The following is a 15,622-nucleotide window of genomic DNA, read 5'->3' on the forward strand; positions in this document are numbered from 1 at the left end:
GTACCACTCGGTACCACCCCCTGCCCAGTCCTCTGGCCCCAAGGTTAGAGGCAAGGAACCAGGCTCAGAGAGGGAGCTCCACTGTTCAGCGTCACACAGCAAATGAACACTGAGTGGGGGTGCAATGCTAGGTCTGCCAGACCCCAGCTCCATCCTTCCGCCTCTGGAGGGGATTCTAGTTGTACCTAAGGACAACCTCAGCAGCTGACATCACGTGCTCACGATGCCCCAGGTCTGGGCTCCGGCATGCACATGTCATATAATCTCCAAAGGAGCGTCAATGTCTCCTCTTTTCACAGATGATGAAACTGAGGCTTGGAGAAGGGAAGACATTTGTTCAAGGCCACAGAGCTACTAGGGGCTCCTGCTTCAAACCCAGGCCTCCCTGCCTCCAGACCCCACGGACCCCCATCCTGCTGCCTGGACGCGCGACCTCCTCATCGCAACGCCCCAGCCAAGTCACATATCAACTACCTTTCTGACTCGCAGGCACGTACGTCCCTGAGGAAAGCAGCCTCCCAGTGGTGTCAGTAGAGAAGCGGGACAGGACACCAGGACAGACAGGGCATGGCACGGAGCAGGGGGGTGCCGGCCGTGCTGAGAGCTCATATGCAAAGGGCAGGCCCTTTAGCATGTGGCCACGGCATGGCCGCTTGGTGTGGAGCAGAGCAGAGAGCCGTGACAGTGGCGGCAGGCGGGGGCTCTCGCTTACCCACGCACTTCCTGTGCATGTTGAGAATAAAACCCTCAGCACAGAGCACCGTGTGGCTGACACAGTAGAAGGATCCCAAGGTGTTGACACAGAACTGTCGCAGGCTACAATCATGAGTGCCCATCAGGCACTCGTCTTGGTCTAGGACAGCCGCAGGAGGGAAAACAGAAGGGCCATTAGAGAGGCGTGGAGCATTCAGTGACAGAGAGGGAAACTGAGTCCCAGGGAGGGGCAGGGACCTGCCCAGGGCCTCCCAGCACATCAGTCGTACCTCTGGGCCCAAGTCTGCATTTGTACAGTCACGTGATATCAGAGCCAGAACCCCAGTAAGGACAGGTGGCAAGGTGAGGCTCAGAGAGGATGGCAGTTGGGACCAGAGGCCGTCTCCCACCCAGCTCCGGAAATATTCCACCTCCAGAGGCAGACAAAGGAACCACACAATGGCAGGTGCTGCAAACTCGAGTGCCTAAGGGACCAGGCTGGCAACATATACAGGAGAAGGGGCCAAGAGGGGGGCTCTATGGGGCACTTTGGGGTCTGTGCTCTGTTCCACTGGGGGACCAGGACTGTGAACCCCTTGTGGGCAGAAGTTTGAAGAGAAACCTGAAATCTTGTCTTTTTTTTTTTTTTTTTTTAAGTTCTTGAGTTTTCACGGTTGGTAACTTGCTTGATTATTTTAAACGGAGCAGAGCCCAGCAGGACTCCCCTGCAGGGCTGGCTGCACCACTCCAAATGCCACCTGTAACCTCTGGCCTGGACCCCACAGCCATCACCACCAGGGGTCCTGCAGAGGCCTGGAGACACACAGACACTGGCCTGAGGCCTGACTGGGACCCGGAGGAGTCCCGACACAGGAGAGACACATTCCTCACATTTTCAGGGCCCTGAGAGATGGGGAGCAGGGCCCAGAGGGCACTTGAGATCTGCTCCTACTGCCTGACCATGGGGTGGTTTTCGTCCACAGCAGAACACAGTCTTGGGATGACCTGGGTGGCTCAGTTGGTTGAGTGTCCAACTTCAGCTCAGGTCATGATCTCACAGTTGATAAGTTTGAGCCCCATGGACATCAGGCTTGCTGCTATCAGCACAGAACCTACTTGGGATCCTCTGTGCCCATCTCTCTCGACCCTTCCCCCACTCATGTGTGTTCTCTCTCTCTCAAAAATAAACATTCAAAACACAAGTAAAATAAAATAAAACAAAACAAAAAAAGTAAAGTGAAATAAAATAGGAACACAGTCTCAGCCAAGGGGCTGGATGTGGGGTCCTAGGATGTGGCAGGGATATGGGTATTTTCTCAGATAGACTTAACCCTTTTAACAAATATCATATGACGTCACTCATATGTGGAATTTAAGAGACAAAACTGATGAACATAAGGGAAGGAAAGCAAAAATAATACAAAACAAGGAGGGGGACAAACCATAAGAGACTCTTAAATACAGAGAGCAAACTGAGGTTGCTAGAGGGTTGTGGGGAGGGGGATGGGCTAAATGGGCAAGGGGCACTAAGGAGGACACTTGTTGGGATGAGCACTGGGTGTTGTATGTAGTGATGAGTCACTAAATTCTACTCCTGAAATCATTATTACACTCTATGTTAGCTGACTTAGATGTAAATTTTTAAAAATAAATAAATAAAATTAAAATAAAAAACAAAAGACTTAAATTAACCTTTTACCCTTGGACACCCATCAAGGTCACATCTCCAGAACCTGAACCTGAACTAAAGCATTTCCTAGCCCGTCCCACGCTCCAGGCCTGGGAGGTCTTGCCACCAGATATGAGGAGGTGTAGTCTAGAGGTCTCTCAGGCATCATTCACTGTGGGAACCACCCCAGCAGGTGTCGGATCCAAATGCCCCCAAGTCCTGGTCCACCGACGTCCCACCGAGACAAGACCCGGTCCTGATGGGGTCGCAGGTGTGAAAGCCACAAGCTTTTGGACCTTCTTTGGCCCTTTTGTGAATGGCAGAGTTACCAACATCTATTGCCCCTTCTTTGGATTCAATAACAGAACTGAGCGCACGCCATTCAACTGGGGCTCCTACTCCCCAGCCTCGCTCCCCATCAGAGGCAAACGTCACTTCCAGGTCCCGCCTTCACAGCAGGGCATGGACATCCCCCTTTCTCTTTCTCCACACATGACCACAACAAGGACAAGGTGGTCACAAACCAACCTCAGCCTCGCAGACAGAGTGAGTCGGGAGTGTGGTCCAGGGATCTTGTCAGAAATACAAACCCTCGGGCCCCACCCCGGACCCAGGCCGCCTCGTTCTGCCTGCCCTGTCTCCCTTCCGGGGCCCCCACCACAGGCCAGCTCAGGTTGGCACAGGTACAAGAGCAGCCCCCGTGGATCTCACCTTCACAGGACACACCATCCGCCATGATGGCGTAGCCAGGGAAGCAGGAGCACATGGCTGTGTCCCCAATGACGCTGCACACCTGCTTGCAGGGCCCGTTGTCTGGGAAGAAACCACACAGAGATCAGGGACCACTGGGCTCATTACCCCCGGCTCCGCCCTCCAGGCAGAAGGAACCCCACACTCCTGGTCCTTTTCACGAGGTCCCTGGTAAACCAGCTCGCACAACTGGTTGGTATCTGGGACAATCGCCACCAACACTCGGATACCAAACCCCTCCTGGGAGTCACAGTGCTGCCAGAAGGGAAGGGGACAGAGAGGACAGAGAAGGAGGGAGAGCAAGGATGCAGAGACAGAAGGAACAAGAAAGAGGAAGAGAGGAAGAACAAAGAGAACTTTCTACGCAGTACTGCAAGCAGTCTCCAAGACAGTTCTCAAGCAAGGATTTTATTCTCTCAGTACTCTAGGAGCTAAGACAAAAGCAGCTAACTGACTTGTTTGGGGTCACACCCTGGCCCTCAGCTCCCCCCATCCACAACCTCACCTCCTACCAGCTACACTCTCAACTTCTGACCTCAGACAGGCGAGACCAACCAAATCCCCAAAGCAGAAGCACCCCTTTGGCAGGAGGCCAGCTTGCACATGCCCAGCACTGGGGAGCTCACCCCCTGCAGGCAGCCCAGACCCACCCCATGGCCCAGGTTACCTTTGCAGGTGTTGGGTTGTGGCTGCGGTAGCAGGATGGTGTTGGAGGCCACTTGGGAGGACTCTGGTTTCAACGCGGACTCCTCTGGGGCCTCCGGCTGTGGGGGGTCACTGTCTGTCATGGGCAAAGCAGACAGGAGGGGAAGGATGCATGCCTTCAGCCTGGCCTCAGACTCAACTCACACGCTGGGCACCACGCCAGGCATGTGTCAGAGACTGCCTCATTTAATCCTCTCCTCCTACCCATTTCACAGGAGAGAAAACTGAGGCTCAGAAAGCAACATACTACATTACAGCTATTTGGGGCAGAGGAAGAGAGGAAGCAGGGGAGTGAGTATCTATCCCTGGAAAAGCAGCAGGCAGAAAGCACCCTCAGAGCAGGGGCTAAGGCAGCCTTGTAGGCTGCCTGTCAGAGCCTGACCCCCTTGGGCCCAGTGCTGGGGACACAGCTTGAGTTGGGTTGGTGGGAGCCTCTGCAGCCTGGGTCCTGGCCCTGCACTGGGGTCTAGGGTGGGGTGCTGGGGCTGCCCGTGCAGACGAAGCTTCAGATGGAGCAGATGGGAGTTTCAACCTGCCTGCCTGGCCTTACAAATCCCATTGCTAGAGGCTTCCGATTCCCAGAGATTCCAGCATGTAGGGTGACAGGAGGGGAAGGAGCCCATTGTGGCCATCACAGGACCACCATGCTCCACTGGCAAGATCAGCCCCTGCCCCAGCCATCTGGGCCCTTACCTGGCCGGCAGGTACGGCCATCGTCCTGCAGTGAGAAGCCAGGAAAACAGGCACAGCGGTAGGAGCCCACGGTATTGATGCAGAGATGCTGGCACAGCTCCCCTGGGAGCAGCAGGCACTCATCCTGGTCATCGCCAGGCAGGCTGTTGGGCAGCTCAGTCTCCGTGCCCAGTGACAGGGCCTCCCGGCTCGCCAACTCTGCCTCTGAAACTGGAGCGGGGGTCAGTGCTCATGATGGGACACAAGTTCACCCAGCGGGTGGCTGACACTACAAGCCCCCATGGAAATCAGTGTAGGTCCTCGTCAGAACCTCTGTGTGCCCAGCTAAGATAGCATGGATGGACAAAGGATGGATGTATCGATGCATCGATGCATGGATGCATGGGTGAATGCGTGGATGCATGGATGGATGGATGGAAGGATGATAGATGATGAATGCAGGGAAGGATAGATGGATGGATGGATGGATGGATGGAAGGAAGGATGATAGATGATGGGGCGCCTGGGTGGCTCAGTCGGTTGAGCGTCCGACTTCGGCTCAGGTCACGATCTCGCGGTTCGTGAGTTCAAGCCCCGCATCGGGCTCTGGGCTGATGGCTCAGAGCCTGGAGCCTACTTCCGATTCTGTGTCTCCCTCTCTCTCTGCCCCTCCCCCGTTCATGCTCTGTCTCTCTCTGTCCCAAAAATAAATAAACGTTAAAAAAAAATTAAAAAAAAAAAAGGATGATAGATGAACTCAGGGATGGATGAATGGATGGATGGATGGATGATAGATGATGACTCCAGGGAAGGATGGATGATGGATGGATGGATGGATGGATAGATGGATGATGGATGCATGGATGGATGGATGGATGGATGGATGGAAGGATGATAGATGAATGCAGGGAAGGATGGATGGATGATGGATGCATGGATGGATGGATGGAAGGATGATAGATGATGAATGCAGGGAAGGATAGATAGATGGATGGATGAATGGATGGATGATAGATGATGAATACAGGGAAGGATGGATGGATGGATGATGGATGCATGGATGGATGGATGGAAGGATGATGATGAATGTGGGGAAGGATGGATAGATGGATGGATGGAAGGATGGAAGGATGATAGATGAACTCAGGGATGGATGAATGGATGGATGGATGATAGATAATGAATGCCGGGAAGGATGGATGGATGGATGGATGATGGATGCATGGATGGATGGATGGAAGGATGATAGATGATGAATGCAGGGAAGGATGGATGGATGGATGGATGGATGGATGGATGGATGGATGGAAGGATGAAGGAACAGACCTCCAGCAACAAGAATGCACCCATCAGAGCCAGGTCCAAGTCTTTGTGCCCTGCAACATGACAGGGCCAGGCCCACAACAGTCCTCAGGAAGCTTTGGCTAAAGTGTTGAACTGGATCCAGACCCCTAGTCTCAGTGACATCTGGGAGGACCACCTCTAGCAACAGAAAGACCCCAAACATGTGTTCTGTCAAACAGAGATCTGAACTCTTACTCAGGCCTCCCTTAGCCATGTCACTTGGGCAGTACTGGGTCTCTCCATGCCTCCCCAGGCTACAGTGGGGAGCAGGTGAGTGTGGCAAAGAAGACTCCCGGAGTTGAGCTGCACTGGAAGCTCTTCATATAACAGTAATAGGATGGGGAAGGGAGGGGGGCCCGCAGCCCTCCACATTCCTAGTTGGCATGGGGCTTCAGCCTTGCTCACTAGCCCCAGACAGCTGAGCCCCACAAGAGACCAACTGCATGAGGTCACATCTGATAAACATGTTTCGTACTGAGGATGCTTACACTGCGTTCCAGCCCGGTCAGCCCTGGCCTGGCACATGCAGGTGGGGCCGTGATGGCTGGTGGTCCAGCCCGGAGTCCTGGCACTATGGGTGGGCAGCAGACAGACCTGGGCCCGGGCTCCAATAAGCATGCCACACCCTGGGCAGCATTTCTAGGATTCATGTTCAGCCCACCCTCATCAGCATGCTCTTCAAACAATCCTCCTGGCAGGGGGGAAACTGAGGCTCAGAGGAGCAAAATGATTTTGCCCAAGGTCACCTGAGCAGGACTGGAACCCAGGTCAACTTGACCCTGCCATCTACGTCCCCTAAGGCCCAGGTTATCCACCAGTTCCCCACTAGAGGACAGGAACATGTACCTCTGCATCTGGACCCTGACTAGCCCTGTCCCCGTCTTGTGACTCCTGAAGCCTAACTTCCTCCCAAACTTCACCTTGAACCAAACACTTCTGGGTACTCACCAGGCCTTCACACTGCTACAACAGGCCCCTAGAGCCAACCCCAGCGAATGGTATTTCCTTGGACTGGACACAGATCAGTGTCCATACTAGCCTGGTAAGGCTAGCCATTCCCTCTTAGTGGAGTCTCTGTGGGTTCACTGGGACACTGCATCAGGCTCCTGCTGGCCCACAGGCACAGTGGAGGCTAACAGTCATGAGTCCAGAAGACATCCCTGGCTAGGGTGACAGAAGCTGGACATGGCACCTAGAACAGTGACCACAGCACGTGGAGGTCAGAAGGAGGAGACCCTGGAGACACTGAGGGCTCAGGCAGCAGCAAACAGCTCCAAGTTCTGCACTGGCACCAGAGTTCTCATACCCATAGCCTATGGCTGTTTGGGAACAGGGACACAGAGGAAGAGGGTGCAGGGCTGGTCAGCCCTCAGAGGGCTTGTGGTGGTGAAGGGAAGGCCACCAAACAAACCCATAATCCATTCAGTTATTGGCGAGTGACTCTCAGGGGCCGAGCACTGAGAATATAGGGAGAAAAGACAGGGCTGGTCTGAAGGGGCTGATCAGGTGGGCAGGGCAACATTTATGAATGCATTCTCTATACTGGTTATATCCTGTACCCTGAAGACACAGAATGGCACAGTGAGAGGGATGGAGAACACATGGATAAAGGAAGGGTAAATGAATGAATGGATGAGTAAAAGGTTTCCTGGCTGGGCTGGTAGGTGAATACATGAGCAGAAGGCAGATAGATGATGGATGGATGGATGATGGATGGATGGATGGATGGATGGATGGATGGACGGGCAGAAGGTAAGTGGATGGGCTGCTGGGTAAGTAGATGGGTGAGTAAACAAATTGATGCAAAGATTGATGTGTGAGTGGATAGATAAGGGACAGAGGAATGGATGGTGTACTGGAAGGATGAATGGATGGAGGAATGGACCAGGGGCCAGGAGAATGTGCAGGGGATGGTGAGATGGATGGATGGATAAAAGAGCGGACGGGAAGGAAGACATATGGATGTGTGGATGAACAAAGACACAGGAGGGTGGGTGAGTGGAGAGTGGAAAGGTGGTAGGGGGTTGGTGGTTTGGTGGCTGGAGTACATGCATAGCTGTATTCGATTACCATCTCAGAAATAATAGGGCAGAGTCACCATTGGAGGCTACAGAAGAACTCTACCTAAGAGCTGAACTTGTGCCTCAAGCCACAGGTGACAGTACACACAAGGTTCCTACAGGAGGCAAGAGGGCATCCAACCTTGGCCAGAAGCCCCCAAAGCTCTCTCTGCCTCTCACTCAACCGGCCTATACACTGTGGCCCAGTGGGCAGCACTCACCTCTCCGCGGTACGGCTTCAGGTTCCAGAGGCTGGCGGACCTCGGGCACAATGAGGGGGTCTTCACCCTCACAGCAGGAGAGCATGACGTGGTTGCAGGGGTAGCCCAGGTTGGGGTTCGACTCGCACGAGTGGCCCTCGGCCTGCACACGGAGTCCCAGCCCACAGCAGTCACAGCATTGCTGGAAGGAGAGGGGCCATCACTGCCCACACTCTGGCCCCTCAGAGCCCATCTGCCTTCCTCACAGACCGTGAGCCCATGGGACTCACTCAGGGCCCCCAGGGCACAGCCTGGGTCCAGGCTCGGGGACTGGGATGAATTCATCCTTGTCTTATTTCTTCCGGCCCCGTATGTGCTCCCTGAGAGCAGTGCTCCCTGTCTCCACTTCCCATGTCTGGCTCAAAGCAGGGCCAATATAAGCTTTTTGCAATAATTAACAATTGGCCACCTATGAAAAGAACCACAAACTAACCCCAGACATACCCACCCCCCCACACACCAATATTGACTAGCAGAACCCAGTTCTACTCAGGCCCCCTAAAAGACAGAATTTCCCTTGAAGTTAGAGACAGGAGTGATATGATGCTTTCAGGAGAGCTTTAAACTAGGGCTGACTCAGCTTGGAAGTGTATCTCTTTTGCTCTTCTCTTTCCTTGATTTTGGTTGGTGTGATGGCTGGAACCCCAGCAGCTATCTAGGGTCATGAAGTAACCCAGAAGATGGAAGCTACAAGCTGAAGATGACTGTGCAGAGAAGCAGAAGCCTGGGTACCTGAAGGTATCACATAGATCCACCCCATCCCAAACTGTCTACCTCCAAAAACAAAATATTTAATCTGTTGAAACTCCTGTGGTAGAAGGATTACAACAACAGCCCCGTTCGTTCACTCTTCACTGTTCTGCTGTCTTTGCAATGTGATAGCTCAGTTTCTCCTTCAAAGGAGAGAATCTATGTCCCAACGGCTTGATTGGGCCTCAAAAGGCCTTGCACATTTCTACGCCCAGTGTTGGAACCCAGCCACTAACGGAATAAGCCCAGGTTAGGCTACTGGAGGTTGAGAGACCACATGCAGCAAAGAAAAGCTGGCATAGCCGTCATCATCCCAGAGCAGTGCCAGGACAGCCATCGGCTTGTGGCAGACGGGTAAGCGAGCCCAGCCAGATCAGCTGAGCATGGCCGAGGTCAGCAACTCATGAGTTAACTCATGAGTTAAGTGAGGCATAAGCCACTAAGCTTTGGGCTGGTGTGTTATGTAGCAATAGCTCATGGATTCTCCAGACCTGCACTTCCCAATGGTGAGCACAGCCACCATGTCCTTAATAGTTTGCATTATCTCTGACCCTCACAGCCACCCCAGAAGACGGGGATTATTAGCCCCACTTTACAGATGGAGAAGCTGAGGCCTAGAAAAGAGGACTGGTCCAGGGTCGAACACACACAGTGGAATGCCAAACTTGCCTGGCACCAAAGTCCTTTCCCTAATATCAGTTGTTAGGAAATTGACCCCAACATGACAAAAATCAAAGTCCAAATCCTCTCCCAAATGGTGCCCTCCTTGTCACAGTCATCCGGGCTCGTGACACAGGCTTCTTTCCACTCCTTCCCTTCCTCTCTCTCCCAGTCTCCCACAAACACCTCCTTCCGTGGTTTGTTCCTGAGACTGTTCTACGGTCTTAGGTTTGCTCTCGGCCCCTGCTGCAGACAGCTGTCCACCCCCACGGTCTGTTTCCCCTTCCTCCTGATGTTCAATGGACACACGACCTCCCCAGAATACAGACTGCGTTCCCCAGCCTCCCTTGATGCTAGGTGTGGCCACTGGGCTAAGTTCTAGCCAATGCAGTGGAAATGGAAATGCCTTCTGTCCTCAAGGAAGGCTCTTCTTACCCCCAAGTTCACAGCAGCATTATTCACAAAGGGTACCAGGCAGCTGTCGGTGCCCACTGACAGAAGACTGAATGAACTGTGTTACTTCTGTACAACGAAGTGTTATTTCACCTTGAGAAGGAAAGACAGTCTAACACATGCTACGACATGGGTGACCGTGGGGACAAGATGCTAAGTGAAATGAGCTGGACACACAAAGTAAAAAAAAAGAAACAGAAAGCCCTCCGGGGGCAGGAATTTTCATGTGTTACTCATTTTTGCATCCTTAATGCCTAGGACAGCCTGGCACATGCTGGTGTTGAATAAATATTTCCTGCCTTAATTGGCCGCTATAATAACTGATGATGTTTTCTGTACAGATGAAGAGGCCCCCCACCCCAACCCCAGGCAAGAGTGTCACTTCCTATGGGGGAGTCCCCCAGGGAGCCTGACGCCCCAGCCCTCAAGGACCTCGGGCCCAGGCTACGAATGCCGCAGGTCGGGCTTGCCTTGTACAAGGAGACGCCACAGGTGTCGTTGTCCTCAGCCCCACAGGCCTCGCCCTCCTTGGCCCCCATGACGCCAGCCATGCAGCTCTTTTCCTTCAAGTAGGACACGCAACAGTGCTTCTGGGCTGTCCTGCAACAGAGGTGTGCGTCAGCCGCACCCGAGCGCCTGCCCCCATCCAGGAGGGATCACAGGTCCCATTTCACAGAGGAGGAAACTGAGGCTCAGAGAAGGAAGCCCCTCCCAAGACCCACTGCAAGCAAGACCAATGCTGGTGGCAGGGGCATCAGCAAAGCTAGCCCATCCCCCACCCAAGAACACGTGTTCTATTTCTGAGCTTAACCAGGAACACTCGGGGCCTGGAGCCCACCAGACTCCATGCTGCCTATTCCTGACCAATGTGGGAGGGGGTCAGCATCCTGAGGTCCCCACAGGGCTGAGAAAGACAGGGGGACTCAACCCCAGGAAGCAGAGGGCAGCTCAGCCCGGAAGAGAGTAGCCTCCAGGCTCCCTGGCCATGCCTCCCAGGGTCTGTAGGGCTACCCCGGGCAGAGGTAGTTGATGAGCCAGCACACTAATAGGGGGGCTCACAGGGAGGTGGGGTTCAGCCTCACTTGGGAAAGGGCATGTCGCAGTGGGAGCTGTTCAGTGATGGGGCTGTCTATCTATGAAGGAGTGAGTTTCCTATCACAAGACAACACAAGCACACTCTCAGGGCCCCTAAGCTCAAAACTCCTGAATGATAACATTCTCTAACTCCTAAGTAGCTCCTGAACTGGTGCAATGACAGAAGGGAAAGGAAAGAGACAAGGCTACAACTTAAATGTTTCCAAAGGGCACACAGTAGTTCAGACATTAAGTGACAGAGGGTCTAACCCTGGCCGTGCTCCTGGGGAGCCGTGTGGCTTTGGGTAAGTCATACCACCTCTCTGAACCTTGCCCTCATTGTCTAGAAAAACAGTAGGTTGGAAAAGAAGGCATCCTTGGGGAAAAGGAGGTGAATGGCCAGCCGAGACGTCTTCGGGGCCTGGCACCGAAGGGGCAAGGGTATAAATTCTTCCTTTGCAGACAATACGAGTCAGAAGAAACAATCAACACAGAGGACAGCAGAGGACAGTGAGAGGCCAGCCTTTTGGAGACCCCAGGGTAGCAGAGTGGGGAAAGAAAGAGGGCTGAAGGCTCCCAGCTCAAAGCCAAGGACGAAAAGCCCATGCGGGCCAAGCACTGCCCCAGCAGCAAGGGCAACATACAGCGAGTGAGGCACCCAACCGTTCCTGGATGATAGTGGTTCTTTAACACTTGCTCCAAATTGTAGGATCTTTTTACTCTGCTCTTCAGTCCAGCTACAAAAGTACATGCTTAGCTTACTCCTGCAGCCAGGCTTGGGCTCTCCACACCTGGAGAAAGCCGGCCAGCAGGCTCACAGCAGCCACAACCCAACTGCCCTTGTACACCTGGAGACAGGTGAGGCTCTTGCTGACCTTGCACTGCCGGGGCCGCGGGGGCCAAAGCAGACAGGGATCTGGAAAAGGTGAATGGGCAGCTCTTCCTGCTCCAGTGTGCCCACCCCTACCTGCAGGCGTCACCCTCAGCGCCACTCTCAGGGATTTCCAGGCACTCGTCGTTGTCGATGGCCCACTGCTGTCCGGCTGCACAGCACGTCTCAATCAGATCCTTCGTGAAGACTGTGGGTGGCAACATAGGCAGAGTCACTACTGTGGAGGAGGCATCTGGTTCCAAGGTCTCCCAGGGCCAGCAAGCACGGTAGATGTTGCTGGTGCTGTCCAGATCCCCGTTACTGGGCCAGAGACTCACTCGCCCCCAGCCCACAAGGACGACCTTCTTCGGAGAGCTGCCTGCGAGGTTAAGTCCACTCCACGGGGGAGGAGGCTGGGGAAGTATGGCCAATACAGGACGAGTGGGGGTACAAAAGCCCAGCCCTGCCTCTAACGGGACAGCCCTGTGGAGCTTCCTGTGGGATGGAGAACATTGGCGAGCTCCCTCCCTGCCCCCTCCCCAGGCAGCTTCTCCAAATGAACCACCACACGCACAAAACCCTCAAGTCACGCTCTGCTTCTAAGGAACTTGACCCATGACACCAAGACAAGGCATAAGAAGCAACAGCAGCAGTGAGGGAAATTTAAAACTTGTCCGGGAAAGTTCGTGGGGGAAATATTTGCGCCTGGGGAGAGAAGGAGGAGGCAGAGGTAGGGGAATGTGTTAAAACTGAAAGGCACAGACCACAGCTTAAAAAAAACAGATGAATTTGCCCACCCCCAAATTCAAACTGTATAAAAAAGAACCCCATAGACAAATAGAAGAGACTGCTGACAGGTTAGGAGGCATTTCTGGAATGTCTAGAACTGGCAGGACGTCTGGGTGGCTCAGCTGATTAAGTGTCTCACTTTTGATTTCAGCTCAGGTCACAATCTCATGGTTCATGAGATCAAGCCCCACATCAGGCTCTGCACTGACAGTGCAAAGCCTGCTTGCGATTTTCTCTCGCTCCCTCTTTCTCTGCCCTTCCCCTGCTCATGTGCGTGTATGCTCTCTCTCTCTCTCTTTCAAAATAAATAAACTTTAAAAAAAACTGGCAAAGAATTGCCAGTGAGAAAATATAATAATCTCCTGAAAGTTAATATTAAAAAAAGTAAAATACCTATTAAACTAGAAAAATTTTAAAAAGCAATGCATGCCAGGCACAGGTGGGAACCCTCCTGCCCTGGGGGTGGAAGGGGTCACCAGCACAGCCGGTCTGGAAGGAGATGAGGTACTGCTGACACAATTAAGTATATACCTCATCCTGACCCCAGTGGTCCTGCTTCTGGCTGTGTATGCCAGGAAAGTCCTCCCCCAGGCTCACTACAAGGATGCAATGCTTTGGCACCATTTGTGGAAAGGGGTTGGAGGCAGCCTAGGTGTTCATCAGTGGAGGGGTGGATGAATAGAATTTGGGGATGTGCTCCATGGAGGACTCCACAGCTGTCAGAAATAATAGAATAGACGTACACCCAACAACATGAAGCAGGACACACACACAGTAATGTGGAAGCGCACAAAACAGAGTGCTGGGGGGGGGGGGGAGCGGAAGGGGGAGGAAGAAACCAAATGAGATCTATTACACAAATTAAAAATATTGCACACAAAATTATAGTATGTTTTTGCACATAAATTAAAAACACACACATGCAAATTAAACAGAAGAGAACATTTACCTCGGGTGGGGCAGAAGTTGGTGATGGGGACAAGGGCCAAAAGGGAATATATACATAAATAAAACAAGAGAGAGTCTTACAGAGACAATAACATGTCAGGTGCCAGAGATGAGTACAATTCACCCAACCATTTGGCTCTGAGATCTAAAAATAAATGACAGGCAAAGATAAATCACATCTAAGCCAAAAGAAACATGAAAAGGTGCTCAACATCACTAATCATAAGGCAAATGCAAATCATAACCACAATATTAAAAAAACACAAGAAATAACAACCACTGGCGAGGATGTGGAGAAAAGGGAACCCAAAGGGGTTCCCAAAAGGGAATGCAAAGTGGTACAGCCGCTGAGGAAAATAATATGGAGGTTCCTTAAAAAATTAAAAATAGAAATAGCCTATGGTCCAGTAATTCCACTACTGGGTATCTACCTAAAGAAAACAAAACACTAATTTGAAACACCCCTCTGTTTATTGCAGCATTATTTATAGTAGCCAAGATATGGAAGCAACCTATATGTACATCTATATATAATGGAATATTACTCAGCCCTAAAAAAACAATGAGATCTTGCCATTTGCAATAATATGGATGGATCTAAAGGGCATTATGCTAAGTGAAATAAGTCAGACCAAGAAAGACAAATACCATATCATTTCACTTACATGTGGAATGTAAACACACACACACACACACACACACACACACACACACACACACAACAAATGAACAAACAAAAAACCCCAAAGAAAACAGACTCTTAAATACAGAGAATGAGCTGGTGGCTGCCAGAGGGGAGATAGGTGGGGTGGGTGGGATAATGAAGAGAATTACAAGTCACAAACTTCCAGCTACAAAATAAACAGAGATGAAAAGTACGACATAGGGAATACAGTGGATAATGTTGTAATAACATAGTATGGTGACTACATTTATGGTACTCTGAACAATGCACAGTATTGTTGAATAGATATTTTGTACACCTGAAACTAACATAACACGGTATGCTATTATACTTGAATAATAATTTTAAAAAACAAAGCAAAGCTCGTCTAGAATACCTACATGCATGCTGGGGGGCAGCAGGGTGTCACAGAATAACTTTGAGCCTGGGTCCACCTCTTTGTGCAACCATGTGTAGGCATTTCTTCTCTCTAAAGACTCCATGTCCTTCTCTGCTATGAAAACCCTTAGCTGCACAACCACTGAAACCTACGAAGACTCTCTAAACGTCTTCGAGCAGGTCATATAACCCAGCAAAGCTGAGGAATAAATGTACCAAGGGATGTCAGCAGTCTGCAAGGTTCCAGGAAAAGAGTGACAGCTCACTAAGAATCATCAGTTTCATCCCCTGAGTGGGCATTTCAAGTTATTGAACTCAAGTTTCAAGTCCTGTTCCTTAAAAGAGGGAAAATAAATTTCAGTAACAACCTGAGGGCTGTACCAGGAGGAATGAAAACAATTCTTAATAACAACCATCTACCAGAAACAAACTCAACATTAGACGCCTTCCTCACTGAAGTGAGAGATATGAAAAAATGCCTACAACACTCTATTTGGTATTGTCTTAGAGATAGATACTAGCAGATACAATAAAGCAAGAGAAAAAAAAGAGGCAGTAGAAATAGAAACAAAGAGATGATGGGCAGCTCAGTCCAACTTTGGCTCAGGTCAAGATCTCGCGGTTCGTGAATTCAATCCCTACATCAGGCTCTGTGCTGACAGCTCAGCACAGACTTGGATTCTGTGCCTCCTTCTCTCTCTGCCCCTCTCCCACCTGAGCTCTGTCTCTCTCTCTCTCTTTCTCTCAAAAATAAACAAACAGCAAAAAAAATTTTACAGAGAGATGATGGTCATTATTTGTAGATGTTACGGTTTCATCTTTCTAGAAAATCCAAAGGAATCAAAACTCACACAGTACTAA

The 15,622-nt window shown here is 51.4% G+C and overlaps 1 protein-coding gene across 4 annotated transcripts in view; it reads right to left on the bottom strand.

The window, feature by feature from the left end:
• Positions 1-15,622, bottom strand: part of FBLN2 (fibulin 2) — an 89,332-nt gene that overhangs the window by 18,366 nt on the left and 55,344 nt on the right. For 3 of the 4 annotated variants that reach the window (XM_047849038.1, XM_047849036.1, XM_047849037.1), the window contains 7 exons: positions 12,058-12,169; positions 10,487-10,616; positions 8,115-8,295; positions 4,511-4,720; positions 3,780-3,893; positions 3,074-3,175; positions 713-853 (listed from right to left, as the gene is read on the bottom strand). In XM_047849038.1, coding sequence (XP_047704994.1) covers positions 713-853; positions 3,074-3,175; positions 3,780-3,893; positions 4,511-4,720; positions 8,115-8,295; positions 10,487-10,616; positions 12,058-12,169 — 990 coding nt within the window. The remainder of the gene's footprint in view (positions 1-712; positions 854-3,073; positions 3,176-3,779; positions 3,894-4,510; positions 4,721-8,114; positions 8,296-10,486; positions 10,617-12,057; positions 12,170-15,622) is intronic. The other variant, XM_047849039.1, reaches the window with a different exon arrangement.

The sequence above is a fragment of the Prionailurus viverrinus genome, chromosome A2, assembly GCF_022837055.1.
Source record: "Prionailurus viverrinus isolate Anna chromosome A2, UM_Priviv_1.0, whole genome shotgun sequence".
Classification (NCBI taxonomy): Eukaryota; Metazoa; Chordata; class Mammalia; order Carnivora; family Felidae; genus Prionailurus; species Prionailurus viverrinus.